The 18,870-nt window shown below is 34.4% G+C and overlaps 1 protein-coding gene across 1 annotated transcript; it reads right to left on the bottom strand.

Moving 5' to 3' along the window:
- Positions 1-3,771: 3,771 nt before the first annotated feature.
- LOC145943436 (uncharacterized) lies at positions 3,772-5,282 on the bottom strand. The gene is made up of 3 exons (XM_083050941.1): positions 4,174-5,282; positions 3,991-4,106; positions 3,772-3,878 (listed from the first exon to the last, which is right to left on the bottom strand). The coding sequence occupies exons 1-3, from the start codon at positions 5,280-5,282 to the stop codon at positions 3,772-3,774; spliced, it is 1,332 nt and encodes a 443-aa protein (XP_082907067.1).
- Between the last annotated feature and the right edge of the window lie 13,588 nt (positions 5,283-18,870).

Below are 18,870 nucleotides of genomic sequence, written 5' to 3'. Positions count from 1 at the left end.
AAGAACGATTTTCGAATGGGTCAAGAACGGAAGTAAACAACGCAAGAACGACTCAAGAACGGCTCAAGAACGGCTACGAACGGGTCAGGAACGGGTCAGGAACGGCTCTGGAACGGATCAGGAACGTGTCAGGAACGGCTACGAACGGCTCTGGAACGGGTCAGGAACGTGTCAGGAACGGCTACGAACGGCTCAAGAACGGCTACGAACGGGTCAGGAACGGCTACGAACGGCTCAAGAACGGGTCAAGAACGGCTACGAACGGGTCAGGAACGGCTCAAGAACGGGTCATGAACGGCTCAAGAACGGGTCAGGAACGGCTCAAGAACGGCTATTGAAGAACGACAAACGAAAATGAATCATAAAACGAGCGACAAACGGCGATCGAGAAAAACCGACGAAGCGAAGAAACAACATAGATTGGAGAAACGGCAGTTGGTGAACGAACTGCACGCGCCGGCAAGGAAAAATTTTCCCCGAATACACGTCATAGTGCGGGGATACGATGACCTGTGGCAAGCTGACATCGTTGAGATGCGTCCGTATTCTCGTTTCAACAAAGGTTATCCCTACATACTCACCGTCATCGATGTGTTGAGCAAGTACGCGTGGGCCATACCACTCAAGAGTAAAGGTGGAAGTGAGATGGCTGACGCTATCGCCGAGATAATTCGAGATAGCAAGAGATGCCCGAGAAACATGCAAACCGATAACGGGAAGGAATTTTACAACGCCGACGTGCAACGGCTTATGCGGATACATAACATCAATCACTATTCTACATATTCAGTAATGAAGGCATCGGTCGTCGAGCGATTCAATCGCACGCTGAAGAACGACATGTGGAAGATGTTTACGCTGAACGGAACTTACAAGTGGATCGACGCGTTGTCGGAACTCGTATCGGATTACAACGCGCGCAAGCATCGAACGATCGGCATGCGACCCGTCGACGTCACCCCCGCGATCGCTGATAAACTTTTAAAAACGGTATATGGTAACATAAAGATTGCCGCTCCGGCAAAGTTCAAAGTAGGTGACCCGGTACGTGTTAGCAAGTACAAGAAACTTTTTGAGAAGGGTTACACACCAAATTGGACAACTGAAGTGTTTAAAATTGTTAAAGTGCAGCGTACTAATCCCGTAACCTATCTACTCGAGGACTATCGCAAAACATCTGTCGCTGGAGCGTTTTACGAGCACGAGTTGCATAGCGCGAATTATCCGGACGTATATCTCGTGGAGAAAGTACTGCGCAGGAGGGGTGACGAGGTTTACGTAAAATGGCTGGGATTTGACAATTCGCACAACTCTTGGATACATAAGGACAATGTGATTTAATTCATACAAACTGTATTTATTAATTACTCAAAAATTAAAAAATATATAATGTGTACAACATATAAAAGTATTTGAAATATTACAATATACATGAAATATGTGAAATACAAAATCTTTATTAATACATCCTTTCCGTTCCAATATATGAAATACATACACATATGTTACATAAAATTATATCGCACATACATTATATTACATTATATTTTATAAGGGTATCTGGTAATGTCCCCATGGTAATGTGTCGGTCGAATCAGGTATGATATACCGCTTATCGTCGTACGGACTTAGAGCAATTTTTGTCTCGCAGATGGTATACACTTCATGCAATTTCGATCTTATACAAGACTGACTACGTGTCATTTCAATATCATCATTCAAACACCGCGTATAATCGTCAAACGTTATCGTTCTCGCGACGACGTTACTCTTGACATCTTTTACTTTTTTGGTATCTTTCTTGCCATCCACTCGCAAGGCATACATTTTTGCTCTAAGCCCTACAAATTCAGTCATAATCGCGCCGTTATTTTCATCCTTCATAAGACCCGGTATCTTTTTATTCACGCGGTATACCATATGCATTGTCAATTGGATAATCGCTCGTATCAAATTTGCTTATGTCACGTTTCATATTCTCATACACGTCTTCGCATTTAATATGATATATTAGGCTGTCTGTATCAGTGTACATTACCCGGCATCTGTCACGATAGAGCGGTGACATGTACTCATGATGAAATTCATACAAACACGTTTTAGAGATGTCGAGTATGCACATACCGACATAGATTGGTTTGTACAATTTTACCTCGAGTTTGCGTAATTCTACAGCAATTAAATTTTCCGAAAAGACGCTCCTGCTATGGAAATTTGGTTTCGCGATCATCGCCTCCGCACCGTATCGTCCGTCCCACTTTGTCAATAATTTTACATCCACATGATTTCGAACGTTTTCCATAGTTTTACCGAATACCGCGTTGTTCATCAGTTTATACAAATTTTTCTCAAAATCATTTTTCGCTTGTGTTCTAAATTTTGTATTTAGTTCGATGTAATCGCGGAGCCATGTGGATTGAGTGAATTGTAATACGCGATATATTTTTGTAACGCGAAGGCCGTGTCGCATACATTGCTGCAGGTTGCGGTAGTGTATGACATAACGCTTCTTATCATATAGCGTTGCGAGAAGCTTATCTTCCCGCTTGCCGGGCGGCTTGTCGCGCGTCGGGCAAAACGGTAGGTCAGTGTGCATGTCGTGAAGATGTTGCGGATATTCTAAATCTACTTCGAGGATATAGCCTATAGGCGAATCGAGCGTGATAGATGATATGTCAAAATTAGATACATCGTCGACCCATCGAAAATCGGCATATGGCAACGGTTGACACATTGCCCATCCGTATAAATTATTTACATCGAAATACATAAGGTACGACGATGGTTTCGACGGATCATACGATTGCATGTACTTGTTATTAGCATGGGCGTATCTATTGGAACATTGACTTAAACCACCGCGTATACCCCGTTCGATAAACATGACCATGTCGATATCGGTAAGCAATTCGAATGTTATATTTGTATGTTTTAACATGGCATCCCATGTATACCCGGGAAGAGTATAATAATATGCAGGCTCGAGTCCATAACTCGCGATGCAAGTGTCGCGAAAGTTTTCAAAAATATCTGCTAATAACAAGACATCAGTTTTTAAGTACAGATCGCTATATTCGCCTAGAGTTCGAAGGGAGAATTGATTCCATACGTTTTCGGCGTGCGCGTAATCGCTCTTGGATACAGTGTCACCGGTCAAGGAACTATAAAACAATTCGCGCGGCGGTAAACGCGTGTCCTGCAGCTTGTCCACGCAGTCAATGTACTCGTATGGAAAGACACCTTTTCGCGTCAATAATTCGAAATTGTGAACGGATAATGCGGAAAAATTGAAACGTAAAATTTTGAGTTTCTCTTTATTCAAAAAAGATGCTAATTTGTCAAGACTTGCAGCGAGAAATTTGTATGAATCGATGAATCGTAATTTTACGCAAGTTTTCCGATCTTTGTCCTCGGTACTATTGACAGTCTTTGTAAATGAAATGTATTTTTCTTTTGTTATTGGAAGCACATCTACGCGTCCTTCGTATGCGGTAGCTATTTCTTTTATGATAAAATGTGCGTCGTAACCGGATAGATCGTGGAAAACTACAGGAATGACATAAGAGTCTTTGTAATTTAGATTACAGTTTGAGTGTGCGGGACCCCTGTATCGCCCGGTCAAATGACAATGATCGCGTACTCGATTATCGTCCGGCGCAAACGGTTTTTCACAAATGTGACATTGCGTGGCGCTATGAAATTTTTCACACTCGTCTGATGTTAAATTTATCATGGGGACATTATCAGACAAAATACCCTTTATGCGATGCGCTAATTCCTCGAGTTTGTTGGCGAACCACGCGACACAATCGGCACCGCGATAAGATCTGTATGCGGATAATGTTTCATCGTACGAGCATTGCACATAGTATCCAACGCTAAATACCTCGTGATGTTGATCGTATGACACGTGTTCCGATGTCTTCCTCAGTACACATTCCAAGTCGGCGTATACTACAAACGGAAGCCGCTCCTTTCTGTTGTAGTTGCCGAAGCCGAGCCATTTATCCTTATCGCTTGGTAACCGGATAGCGCAGTCGTTCATTTCTCCACAGTCTACCGTATGTGCCTGCAACTTGTCCTCTGATCCGAAATAATGCAAGCATCTGTGAAAGAAAAAAATTACAATTTTATTTACAATTATTTTATATAATTTACAATAAATATACGTACCGATTACAGATATATTTCTTGTGACCATTTTTGCTCAATTGCGTGTTCACGAGGCGAGACAGATTTTTTATGTATGCGAAATGTCCAACGTTGTCGTCCTCCTTCTCCACATAGAGCAAATTCACATGTTTTTCTCTTTTCTGATCGGCGAGTCGTATCGGAAGAATTGATAGTTCCTTCTTCCTCTCGATACCGTACACGTTGATTGAGATATCGTTTATATGTTCAAACTTTTTTATTTGATTCAACGTCATCGGAAACTCAATGTTTTGTAAATTTAGCACTTTCGTATAGTGCGGATATGAAGATTCCCGTTCCATATGTCTTTCAGCGGGGTACAGAGCGGCCACCACTGACCACGCGAAACACGCATTGTCTCTGGATTGCACATTAATTACCGCTCTCTTCGTCATAATTTCTCGCGGTAATTTAATATGGTATCCCGCGCGCATTGAATTATACTTGTTTATATTTATAGTCAAGTTAATTATTTGTGATAACGCCCATCCGCTATCACGTTCCTGAAACTCTTCGAGAGACGTCAATGTGGTTTCGATGACGTGCCGCTCATACCACTCGCGTAAATCGGACGTGCTAAAGAGTTCATAATTTCTTGTGTTAATACTTTTGTTGGCGCGCTTATCACCGGACACAAATTCGCCATTAAACACAGTATTTACTTTTACACAGTTGTGTATTTTTATAACATCTTGCACTTGCTCGAGTACTACACTACTAGCATCTTCCAAAAATTGTCGTGGTTCGATATAGTCTGCGTTAATAACCGCACCGGTCAGTATACGATTTTCAAACGCGGTATCGATTTCTCGCCAAACGAGACTTCCCGCGTTATTGTCGCCACTGTAATTACCACCACTGAATATAAATTGTCTCTGCAATCGAGTTTTTGCACCCTCGAGTCGCGCGATTCTAACAACCAAAGATTGTCTATTTCCGATCGAGAGTCGCGGACGCTTGACACGGCTGTTTTCTTCGAGCAATTTGATAAATTCCTCGCAGCGCAGCACCCATGCAAAATATTCATCCAAGGTGGTGACTTGGCGGGACCGCTCCAACAGGTCGCATTCGTTCTGCTCGATGTTTTCCATTATTTCTTTTATTCACTATTATACCACTAACACTTCTAATCACAAGAAAGTAACCACTAAACTTTTTTCATCGCTGCATCTATGCGCTTTCAAATCGTACTAGGTTTGACGCGCTCTCATCCTCCTTATATATATATATATATATATATATATATATATTTCACCTAATTCTATCTCCTTTTCTAACATTTGGCGTATCTCAAAAGATAGTTTCCTGAGATATTGGTTTTATGGATAGAGGAGTAAGGACACAAGCTGCCGAACGTTGCATTCTTCCTTAAAAAATATTAAGAAAAATGTTTCGCTCTCGTTTTTATGGGAGATTTTCCGCGAGGGTACAAAGCTGCCGAACGTCAACGCTTTTACATTTGCACCTATAAATAACGTTTGACATGTTCGTCGCAGCGTCGGCCCTAAACTCTTCATTCCTTTCCATAATATTCTAATGATTTTATGGACATTTAATGGACATTTTGTCCATAAAATGAAAAAAAAAAACATAGTTTTATGGATTCTAGAACGCTCCGTTGACGAGCAGCCGGACATCGGCGCTTCCGTAATAAAATTATACTAATGAGGGTACAAAATTGTCAATCATCGGCGCTTGTTCTATAACTTTTTGGGGAAAATGTCTAAGAACCCTCATAAAAAAGTCGTAAAGATACCATCTACATATATTGCACTCAGAAAACTCCCCCTCCTTTGTCGAAACATCCCCCTCCACCCGCGTGACGTCAGCCCCCGCGCCACGAGATACCCCCGCCCCGCGTGACGTCATACCCCTCGCCCCGGAGAACCCCCCGCGCCCCGCACCCCCCTCAGAGGACCCGGGTTAGAATTGGCATAGTATTCCTACTGTTGAATTAAAAAAATATTCTTTAGTTTGCTAGCTAAACATAAAATTGAACAATATACTGCACCAAGTTTATTTATATATTTATGTGAGTCGAGAGGATTATTTATTTCAATATCATAAAAAATAAGACTAATGGTAGAATAATTTTTCCTTCAGCATTTTTTTCAATAAACTCCCAAAATTTAGTTTGAATTATTGAAGTAATAATAATATCATTTTTTTACACTGTTCAATGTATAAAGTTATTGTAAAAAAAACGTTTGGAATTTCAAGAAACTTTTTTAACGTTTACGGTTCATCCGTGAGCATCACAGAGTTCCATTTTGCCCTCCAATAGGCTTTTGTGCGACACTATTCAAGACGAATTTCATGGTGGTCAGGAGTGAGCAGCAAACACGCCACAGGACACCTAGAGCGAAGGTCATTCTAAAGTAAAAAAAGATTGAGAACAGATGGTCTTTCTCTCCAGTGGACCGGAAGGGCCCAGACCTCGGTCATCTGATGCCTTCCCAGGACCATTATTGCCAACAATTGGTACACGGAGACGTCGATTTATGATTTCTCGATTTCTCGATTTCTATTCTTACTTCAATTTCACAATACGAAAATCGACCCTCTCGAAGGTTTATTATACGGTCTCATTTATCTGACAATGAGTTAACTGCTGATATGCAGTACGTTGTTGCTTTCGAGGCATTCTATCTCAATCGTAGCACACGTTAACATAGCCTTTTCGCAATGACTCTAACGCTTACAACTCCATAGGTGTCTAATGGAAAAATATATTCTGTATTCGTCATGGCACTACACGCACATCCTATGAGTTGTGATCTTGTAACTAGTATCAATGTAAATACTCATGTAAACAAACAAACATTCTGTAATTTTCATTTTGTAATTTTCATTCATCTAGCATAACTACTTTTTGATGTTGGGATATTATTTCCATCAGAATATTTGCATGTTTTATCATATTATTCTTTGCATTTCATATGGATGGTTTCCATTTAGTTGAGTATTATTCTATATATACAGTTGCAAAACCTCTAGCAACAAATTGAAACTGGAAACTTGATATGTTGTAAGCTTTTTAAATTTATTAAAAAGAAATAAATAGTTTTAAATAAACTTCAATGAATAGTAAGAATAAATAGTTTGACATGTAAATTAACAAAATAAAACTTTAAAATGTACTTATGTAGTAAATAATTATGTAGTAAAATATAAAAAAAAACAATTTAATGTACATATATATAAATATATATATATATATATATATTTATTTATTTTATGTATTATATTATTATGTAATCAAAAATAGAAATTACAGTAAAGGTTCGCAAAGACTTAATCAATAAAATAAAGTTAAATTCGCAGTATCAAGGAAGGTCGGGCGGAAGGTCGGGCGCAAAATTAATAAAGCAGTTGATTAATATAAATACATGTAATTAGAAAAAACTAAATGAATTTATATATAAGTAATTATCGTATTACGTACGTATCGGTCTGTTTTGAGACCATTTTCAGCGTAAAAAAAACTTAAAAAATTAGATACATGCAAAGAAATCAAGCGGTGTTGAATAGTTAAAAACATAAATAAAAATCGGGCGGAACGCAAAGTAAAATGCCGATCATTAATATGTAATATCACATACTATGTGTCATATAAATTAAACATCACATATATCATATCACTTATTATTATACTGCTCGAAAAAGATAAGTAAATTTAAAATAAGATATAAATAAAGATTAGTAAAGTAAACTTAAGGTAAGTAAAACAAATTAAATTAAACATGATAAAAAGAATGTTTATGTAATTTTTGCCTTATAGTAGCCCGCTCCCTTAACATTCTCAAACTTTTTTTTTTGCATGTGTTGCTGTACGAATATTTAAATGTAAATAGTGCACAAACTTTTTATAACTTGTATTTCATGCAAGTCTTCGCAAACATTTATTTCTATTGTTGAATGTGGTGTTTGGATTATTTTAATAATAAGGCAAAATTTTGAACAATTTGCACAATTCTATCTCTAAAGTTTTCCTTTCCTATAAAATCACATGCAATTTATGCTTTAAAAACTCTTTCATTTGTATCGTAGTATTTTATATACATCATGTGAAGGAAACAGTAATTTACCTTTGTTAATAAATGTTGTAAAAATGTTATAAAAACAACATACTGGTTTATTTCAACAAGATTTTAGAATATTTGATTTTTCCCTTTTTAATGAAATATTGTGACAATGTTTACAAGTTAATTTATTCAAAATTTTACGAATTATAAATCCACCTATGTAATATATAATATTTTCCTAAATTGTTGAAACAATAATGTTATTTACTAAACTCATTATTTTTTCAAAATCTTTATCTTTCTTATCTATACTATGATAAGTGTAAAATGTTTACTTGTACGATATTCAAGTACAGATATAATATTTCAGATGTATCACTTATATATACAATTTTCTTTAATGCTATGTTATATATTATTGCGAAACAATATTTTTCTTAAAACCCATTTAAATTGAACTGTATTATTATTCCAGCCTCCGTGAAATCTGATACATGAAAACATCGCAAAAAAATATTTAAAAAATAATTCTATATTTGTATAAATATTTTGTATATTAAAAAATGGTGTAATGATAACATACTGTTAGTAAATAAATCATTTTTAATTTCAGGATCACTATTGACATCTATAATATATTTACACAATGAAGACATAAAATATGTGACGTAAAGTATGTAATTATTAATATTCTAAATTTTATCATTTGATTTAAATGTTATACACATAATAAAATTTTCTATAACATAAATGATATCTCATCATTTATATCAGAATTACACGTTGAAACATCTCTCATCATTGAAATTTTTAAATTTTATTTGCAAATGTATGATTTCTCCACATAGTATATATATAATGATTTTTTCACGAGCTGATATTAAATTTTTTAAAATCTTTTTTAATAGGTGAATGTAAATAATCCTAGATACCTCCGATGATAATTCATCAACAATTTGCAATATGTTTCTACAGTTTAATTTTTTAACTGAATTCAGAAAACTAGAATAAATTATAAAATATTTTTTTTACGGTTTCAAAAAGTTTTGTATAAAAAGATATGTATGCATCTCTCCATTTAGATAAAAAGTTTCAATTAAACAAAAGTCCGTACCATTCATGACAATTTTCTAAATCAGTGATAATAATATCACATATTTTATTTCTATGTCTCTGTCAATTTCTTTTCTCTTTCATATGCTTTTAATATACATTGACCTTGTATGCATTCTTTAAGAATATAACTTATTTTTTCGTAAATATAAAATTCTATATAATTGCAAATCTGAATATACATTTTTTTACCGGCTCAAATCCGTGTAGATAACTATTAATTAATTCGTTGTCACAATCAGCTTTCTTTAAAAGAATAAATAGTAAAATAAATAAATATATAAGTATATATGTTTATTTATTTTTACATAGTTTTAAAAATTAAACATATATATTTAAAGAAAATAAATTTAAATATAAAGACAAAAGTGACCAAAAAGTGTAAATATACAAACTCTCACATTTCTCTTGTGTTGGCGAATTATTTTCATTATTATTTTCTCTCTCTATAAAACGTAAAAGATATACTAATTAATTATATTTATATTTTTTTCAATATATAAAGGAATTGCCTTTAGACTAATAGCAGAAATTAATTTTGCTATCATTTCTTCCGATAAATCTTTTAAAATATCTTATGTAATTTTGTTTCCTAATACAAAAATTTTTTTACATATACTGTCTATACATTTATATAATATAATTTTAAAATATATAGAAGGAAGTTTGTAATGACGACCAAAAACTGGACTAATTTGAATTCATTTTTAGATAAAATTCATAACGTTTCGACCTTAGGTTTAGGTCATTATCAAATGTGAACTGAAACAGTTATTACAATATTTTAAACATACAGTATTATGGCATGGTTATAATTGGATACAAAAGTATAGAAGAACTTACAGTCAGATGTATTATTTACGGTGTCAAAAGAAATGTCATTATAATATGTGGTGGTAACAGATCGTATTTTCTGCATCTTATTAAAAATATTAATTGTTGTCTCACTATACAGATCTTCTTTCTTGTGTTCAACCATGTTTTCAATAAGTAAGCATTGTGGTTGCCAAATGTTGTTGAAATCCATTGGTAAAAGCCATTGATATGTGTGTACACCATCATTAGGTCGAGGTGTTAAATTAAATAATAATAATATATATTTTTTTAAAAAATAATAATAAATATATTTTTTAAAAATCGCCAGTCGTAAAGAATATAGAAGGAAGTTTGTAATGACGACCAAAAACTGGACTAATTTGAATTCATTTATTAGATAAAATTCATAACGTTTCGACCTTAGGTTTAGGTCATTATCAAATGTGAAACAGTTATTACAATATTTTAAACATACAGTATTATGGCATGGTTATAATTGAATACAAAAGTATAGAAGAACTTATAGTCAGATGTATTATTTACGGTGTCAAAAGAAATGCCATTACGACTGGCGATTTTTAAAAAATATATTTATTATTATTTTTTAAAAAAATATATATTATTATTATTTAATTTAACAACTCGACCTAATGATGGTGTACACACATATCAATGCCTTTACCAATGGATTTCAACAACATTTGGCAACCACAATGCTTACTTATTGAAAACATGGTTGAACACAAGAAAGAAGATCTGTATAGTGAGACAACAATTAATATTTTTAATAAGATGCAGAAAATACGATCTATTACCACCACATATTATAATGGCATTTCTTTTGACACCGTAAATAATACATCTGACTGTAAGTTCTTCTATACTTTTGTATCCAATTATAACCATGCCATAATACTGTATGTTTAAAATATTGTAATAACTGTTTCAGTTCACATTTGATAATGACCTAAACCTAAGGTCGAAACGTTATGAATTTTATCTAATAAATGAATTCAAATTAGTCCAGTTTTTGGTCGTCATTACAAACTTCCTTCTATATTCTTTACGACTGGCGATTTTAAAAAAATATATTTATTATTATTTTTTAAAAAAATATATATTATTATTATATAATTTTAAAAGTATTATTATATTAAATATTTTTTAATCTAGTTTTATAAAATATTTACTAAAACTTTTTATTTAGAAAAAATTAAATCTTTTATTTAAGAAAAATAGTATATTTTAATTAATAAATAATACTTTATGAAAGCATTATTTAAATAAAAGAAATAAATAAATATAAAATAATAAATATTAATATACTCAATGTAATATACATATTTACTTAAAACTAGATATATTTTTGCTTCAGTAAACAATTATTTTTATCAAAAACAAAGGTTCAAAAAATATATTTATTTGATTTAAAAAAAAACTTTTTTCCTCTCTTTCTTCTCTCTTGTGTACTGAATGCATTCCGACACTCTCTCCAGACCTTTGTATGTGGATGATTTGATGATTTTGAGAAACTCGTTATGAAACTCAAGGTCGCGCACAAGTCCGTTCTAAGCTTCGAAAAAGGGTTATTCTGGACGCCACATGTGGAAGACAATGCGCTTTGACACTGTGTATCGAGTTCGCACGTACGGGCGAGCAGAAATCTCGAATTTTATGATAGGAAAAATGGATGAAAAATAGAAGCCTTTATTTCAAATCCGCAAGTGGAATAACCATGCGCTAGTTATCAATTTTTAAAGAAGATACAAAGAGTAGAAGTTGTAAAAGATGCGACTTCAAACGATGAAAACTAGAGTTTGAACAGGCACAGCGTGGACACATTGCTACATACTTATTATATCGATTAATTATTAAAATTATATTGAGTTAAAAAAAAATGCTTAATGAATAGATCAATCGTATTAAGAACGAGAAACGCTTTTTGTAAAACAAATAATTTATTTTCACTTGCTTCTATTTATCGTAAATGAAAACAAAAAATTATTATATACAATTTCATTTTAATGTTTACAGAAAGAATTCTATATTTTAATTTATATTCAAGTTTTACATCTTTGTATCACAATCAATTCAAACATCTTTGCAGGATTTTTCAAATTTTTCCAAAAATTAAGTCAATTTTTCGACTCAATTGACGGACATTTGACACATTCGTTAATGTAAAAACGAATTATAAACTTTGTAGAAAAACCGGAATGGATTAGTTTTGTAACGATGCATCCCCCCATCGTTCCCGACTCTCCGTCGGAAGGCTGCGCCCGGCGAACACCAGCCGGGCAATGCAGCAGGCGCATTGCGCCCCCTAAACTTTCGCGAGTCTAATGCCGTCGAATGGCATATTAATATACGGGTGATATATAGCCGTCGATATACGGCACGTATACCGCCGCGCCGAACACGCCCGACGGCTGCCGAATCCGGCCAGTAGTAATACTATGAGAGTTCTAACCCAGGTCCTCTGAGGGGGGTGCGGGGCGCGGGGGGTTCTCCGAGACGAGGGGTATGACGTCACGCGGGGTGGGGGTATCTCGTAGGCGCGGGGGCTGACGTCACGCGGGTGGAGGGGGATGTTTCGACAAAGGAGGGGGAGTTTTCTGAGTGCAATATTTGTAGATGGTATCTTTACGACTTTTTTATGAGGGTTCTTAGACATTTTCCCCAAAAAGGTATAGAACAAGCGCCGATGATTAACAATTTTGTACCCTCGTTAATATAATTTTATTACGGAAGCGCCGATGTCCGGCTGCTCGAACTTGTCAACGGAGCGTTCTAGAGTTCATTAAAACTATGTTTTTCATTTTATGGACATTTTATCATTAGGAAAGGAATGAAGATTTTAAGCCGACGCTGCGACGAACATGTCAAACGTGATTTAATAGGCCTCTACCTATTTGCGTTGACGTTCGGCAGCTTTGTACCCTCGCGGAAAATCTCCCATAAAAACGAGAGCGAAACATTTTTCTTAATATTTTTTAAGGAAGAATGCAACGTATCGGCGCCAACGTTCGGCTGCTTTGTACCCTCGCAGAAAATCGGTCGTAAACGAGAGCGAAACATCTTCCTAAATATCTTTTTAAGGAAGAATTGCGATAATTTTGAGAGGGATGGGGGTTGAAACTTATGGAGAGAGTCTGTCTCCGCGTCAAAAAGTCTTTAGCATTCGTATAGCACAGATCAGAGTAAAAGAAATGGATGAAGATATTATTATGATTGAGGATAGTGATAATGACGAGGAAGTAATGATAGTCGAAGAAATTAATAATAGAATTGTAAATGTGATAAATGAATCTGATGATGAAGAAGTGATAGAGCCTCTTGAAGACTCTGATTATAATAGTGATGATTGTGAAGACTTTGTCGAAACAACTATACAATTTGTGGCACCGGTTGAGATGCTTACTATAAATGCATCGTTGAAAATGTGCGTTTTAAATTTGTTTTATGTACCTTGGGATAATATTAAACTGTGCACTAGCTGCTTTATAAGAAATGTGGAACTATTTCCAAACATTTGTGTTGTACGACAACATTATACGAGAATGTTTAACATAATAGAACAAGAATTGTGCAGCGTTTGTCGTGCCCCGCTATGTATGATATTTAGCCGGAACATGTGCTCGGTGTGTACGCATTGTAAGTATCAGTTTCTTATTTTTTTTAAATATATTCTAAAATAAATTATAAATTATTAAAATAATTAATAAAAATTTTCTGTTATGCAGGAGTCCCCGCCCAGCCGTCGCATCCGCTTCTCACAGCACCTAGCATTCGGCCGCCTCACCGCCACGCATCCACAATCGTCGGCTTTACCATAGCCACCTCCACCACAGACAATTTTTATATATTATGATATTCATTTATATTTTCATCTTTATATTTTCATCTTTATATTCTTATCTTTATATTCATTTATATATATTTTTAAAAATTTTATATCCATTTTATATTCACATTTATATATTCACATTTATATACATTTATATACATTTATATCCATTTATATTCTTTTAAACACACACACACACACACACACACACACACACACACACACACACACAAATGTATAATACACATTTATTCATAATTAAAAATAATTAATATTAAATTAATATATTCATTTTAAAAATTCCTCTTCTTTTCCTTCACTGCGTCATCTCTCGCATGCGCCTCTCGCTATCTCTGTCTCTCGCGTTCACTTCGCGCTCTCTCTTTCTCTCCTAAGCGCTATCTCTCTAGCAGTCCCTAACCTCGCGTCATCTCTCTCTCTCTCTCTCTCTCTCTCTCTCTCTCTCTCTCTCTCTCTCTCTCTCTCTCTCTCTCTCCTCGCCGCAACATCTCTCTCCTTCACGTTCGCCTCACACCCTCTCTTTCTCTCGCGTTCACCTCGCGCTCTCTCTTTCTCTCCTAAGCGCTACCTCTCTCGCAGTCCCTAGCCTCTCGGTCCCTAGCCTCGCGATCCCTAGCCTCTCGGTCCCTAGCCTCGCGATCCCTAGCCTCTCAGTCCCTAGTCTCGCGATCCCTAGCCTCTCAGTCTCTAGCGTCACGTTCCCCCTTCTCCGCATGACGTCATCCCCGCAAGGACCTTACAACGAGCTACGTATGAGAGCTGAGACTGCTTACGGGTGGGAGAAAGATGGAGAATGGAAATGCATGCAAAAATTACATCATAATTTAGACTTTAAAAACTCTTTATTTATATATTTTTTCTTACATATTATGGACTAAAAATTAAAGCTGCCAGCTCACAATCGATGAGTTGATGTTTATTGAAGGCGTCGCTAGCGCGTATTACATTTGATACTTCTTTAGGATTCTCGTTACATTGGACGCGATATTTGAAAATTGTGTAAATTTAACATCGACTGTCTCGGTAATTTTAACCAATCGATCAAAAGATACATCAATGCATGGATCGAGATCGAACATACGGTGTAACGTCGATTCGATCATCATCATGCATACATTTGAAGATTCGAGACTTATGAGTTTGGCGTTGTTAATCGTATGAACTCGCATTGTTAGCGGTCCAGCTTATAAAACTGTGAACATCATTAGAGTCGTTCCGAAGAAAATTTTAAAGTATCATCGAATATGAAATTTTTATGCTTTTATTCCATATATTCCTACAATTTTTTTTGAAGATCTTATATTGAAAATTATTGTACGGAATTCACAAATTTGACATAATAACTTTATAAAAGCGTATTTATTTCGTTTTTAAATCGGATTTTTTTTTTTATGCAAAGAATAATATTATAAAATCGTAAATCCCCTTACTAATCTTGATCATTGAATAAATCTCACCATTTATCTACATTTCCCTTCAATCAGAAATTTATATAAATTTAAAATCATACTATATTATCGTATGCAATTAATTACAATTGCGATTTAGTGCGATTATTTATATTTATAATAAAAAATGGAAAAATGTTTATATTTGTTTTATTTGAATATAAATGCATAACGAGAAGACTAGAGGAGACCGGGGCTAGTAGGCTCAGTTCAAAGATATTATAAAATACCTCTTTTGTTATAAAATATATTTTTTTTTTGTTTTGAACACGCGTTTAGATTGATCATCACTAATTAAATAAAAATATATTATATAACTAATTTTTATCAGATCTATATTGATGTTTTATTTCTTCTAATATAACAATATTGATATGTGTGCAATTGAAAACTATTAAAATCATCAAAAAAGCCCGATCTCTAAAAGTTAATAAATTATATAATTTTTTCCGTGATTCACGTATATGGCACCACTGTGCGACATCTCTCTCGCGCTATCTCTCGTAAACACCTCACGCTCTCTCTCTCTCTCTCTTTTAAGCATTCTCACCCGTTCAAAGCCGTTTCTGAGCCGTTCGTAGTCGTTTCTGACACGTTCAAAGCCGTTTCTGAGCCGTTCGTAGTCGTTTCTGACCCGTTCAAAGCCGTTTCTGACTCGTTCGAAGCCGTTTCTGAGCCGTTCGTAGTCGTTTCTGAGTTAAGGTTACAGACTGCGATAAACGAGCGATAAACGTTAAAAATATTAAAGATACTTTTATTAATGATAATGATATAATGATATCTTTAGATGTTAGTTCATTATTCACAAATATTCCTAAAGAGTTGGTTTTAAATGCCGTTAAAAAACGTTGGATTGACATTGCTAAGAACACAAATTTCAATTTAGCTCAATTTTTACATTCAATAGAATTGATTTTAGATTCAACTAGTTTCAGCTTCAATGGTCAGTTTTATGAACAAATATTTGGCAGCCCGATGGGTTCTCTTTTATCACCTATCATAGCAGATATTGTGATGGATGATTTGGAGACACAATGTTTAAGTTTGTTAAGTTTCACTGTCCCCATATATTATAGATATGTAGACGACTTTTTTGCTATATTGCCACGTACAAAAATAGATGAGATATTAATGACTTTTAATAATTACCACCAACGCTTAAATTTCACATATGAAATTGAAGTCAGTTCTTCCATTAATTTCCTAAATACAACGATCATTCGTTCAGACAATAGACTCATTACTAATTGGTACAGGAAACCTACATGTTCTGGAAGATATATAAACTTTTTTTTTCTAACCACCCTTTAAAATATAAAATTAATACTATTTATAATCTGGTTGATCATGTCATTCTACTATCCAATGACATTTTCCATCATAAAAACATTGAGATGGTGAATGATATCTTACTTAATAATTGTTTAACCTAAACACATCATCAAACGACATATACAAAAAAGAATTAATGTATAAAAAATTCGTAATCACATTAATGATTGTGATATGAATAGTGGACAATCTGACAGAACATCTTTTATTTCATTGCCATATGCTAAAGATGTGAGTTATGATCTATGTCGTGTTATGCGTGGCATGGGCTTCAACGTCTATAAAATAACCAAAAAAAAAAGCTAAATACATTGATTAAACGTGGTAAAGATAGTTTACATAATGATCAGAGAACTAATGTTGTATATAAATTAGATTGCAAAAACTGTAATGCGTCATATATCGGCCAAACAAAAAGGCGTTTACGTACTCGAGTGAAAGAGCATTTTAACAATATAAAATTGCATGAAACCAATCATTCCGTTATAAGTAAACATAAATTGGAATTCGGACATGAATTTGATTTGGACAAAACCTAATATATTATATAATGAGAAATATGTGAAAAAGAGAGAAATCGCGGAAATGTTGTATATTAAAAAATTCAATAATACAATCAACCTACAAAAGAACACAGATAGCTTAAATAAAATCTATGACAAAATAATAAAGGTCGTTTAGCTTGGTTTCCTATTTTTATATTTCAGTCACTGACAAAGTTTCATACTGATACAATGTTTCTCTCTCTTTAAAATTCAACAAGATGTTAATGATTTGTTTTAACTTAAATTTGTGAAGTGTTTCAATAAGAACGTATGTACTCAAAATTTTATAGCAAATCCATTTATGTATATTACTGTTTTTTGTATTCAAACCGTTTTTTTTTTAAATTAATTATTATTTCAGTTTATACTTGAAAAGGACCACAACCATATGGTCGAAGCGTTGTAACTTCTATTAAATAAACAAATTTTGGCTAGTTTGGTCGATTAATTTACAACTACCCCTTTGATTATTGTACTAGCGATATAAAAACAACTTAAAAAATTTAAAATTTTTATTAATTATTTTATTATTTTAATAATATTTAAAATTAAAAAGAGATACTCACTAGACCCATAATTCCTCCCTGACAGGTTCGGGAGGATATGATTCCTCGCCGAACAATTTTCTGAGGCAGAAGACGTCATCTCACTAGTAATCCTGTGCCCATTCCACGATCCCCTCCGCGTCGTCCCATAGCTCGGCCAATTCCCGCCGATCGCACCACCAATAATTTCGTACTTGTTCTATATGCCGATGATTAAGGTATCCACCGATTTGGATGGATTCCTCGGTTATTTTCTGAAAATCGACAAATTTGGTAGATAATATTAATAAACAAATTTATTATATAATAATAAAAACTTACCGGCATTGTGAATATAAGGAACAGAGTCCTCAATAAATTTTCTAGCAGGTGGGTCTTCCAAGATATTATGTCTATTATTTCATGAAGTCCTAAGGATATTCTTGTTAAAAAAAAATTTGGGCCCAAAATGTCTCCCGATCCAAAAGGCATTTTGCACTGCACTTAATAACTTAGCTCGATGACACTTAGCGATACTTAGCTCAGCGACTGCTTTAAACTTTGTGATGAACATCGCAGAGACAGACCCTCTCTCCATAAGCTTCAGCCCCATCCCCTCAGATAAATCGTAGTAATAAATATCTGTTTATAAATTCGAGCGGTTGGACATCAGCGCTCACCGTAATGCTATACGCCATACGCTGTTTTGTTTATACCTGCGGAAAGGACCATGAGAATGCTTAAAAGAGAGAGAGAGAGAGAGCGTGAGGTGTTTACGAGAGATAGCGCGAGAGAGATGTCGCACAGCGGTGCCATATACGTGAATCACGGAAAAAATTATATAATTTATTAACTTTTAGAGATCGGGCTTTTTTGATGATTTTAATAGTTTTCAATTGCACACATATCAATATTGTTATATTAGAAGAAATAAAACATCAATATAGATCTGATAAAAATTAGTTATATAATATATTTTTATTTAATTAGTGATGATCAATCTAAACG

Source organism: Prenolepis imparis, unplaced genomic scaffold, assembly GCF_030444845.1.
Source record: "Prenolepis imparis isolate NDT839.2.m4 unplaced genomic scaffold, iyPreImpa1.0 SCAF_12, whole genome shotgun sequence".
NCBI lineage: Eukaryota > Metazoa > Arthropoda > Insecta > Hymenoptera > Formicidae > Prenolepis > Prenolepis imparis.
This window is presented reverse-complemented; position numbering and strand designations above follow the sequence as displayed.

Coding starts and splice junctions, on each gene's coding strand:
- LOC145943436 (XM_083050941.1), bottom strand. CDS start 5,282: ATGGAAAACATCGAGCAGAACGAATGCGACCTGTTGGAGCGGTCCCGC. Junction 4,107..4,173: donor AAGAAATATATCTGTAATCG/GTACGTATATTT, acceptor TTTCTTTCACAG/ATGCTTGCATTATTTCGGAT. Junction 3,879..3,990: donor GGATAAATGGCTCGGCTTCG/GCAACTACAACA, acceptor CGAGGTATTTAG/CGTTGGATACTATGTGCAAT.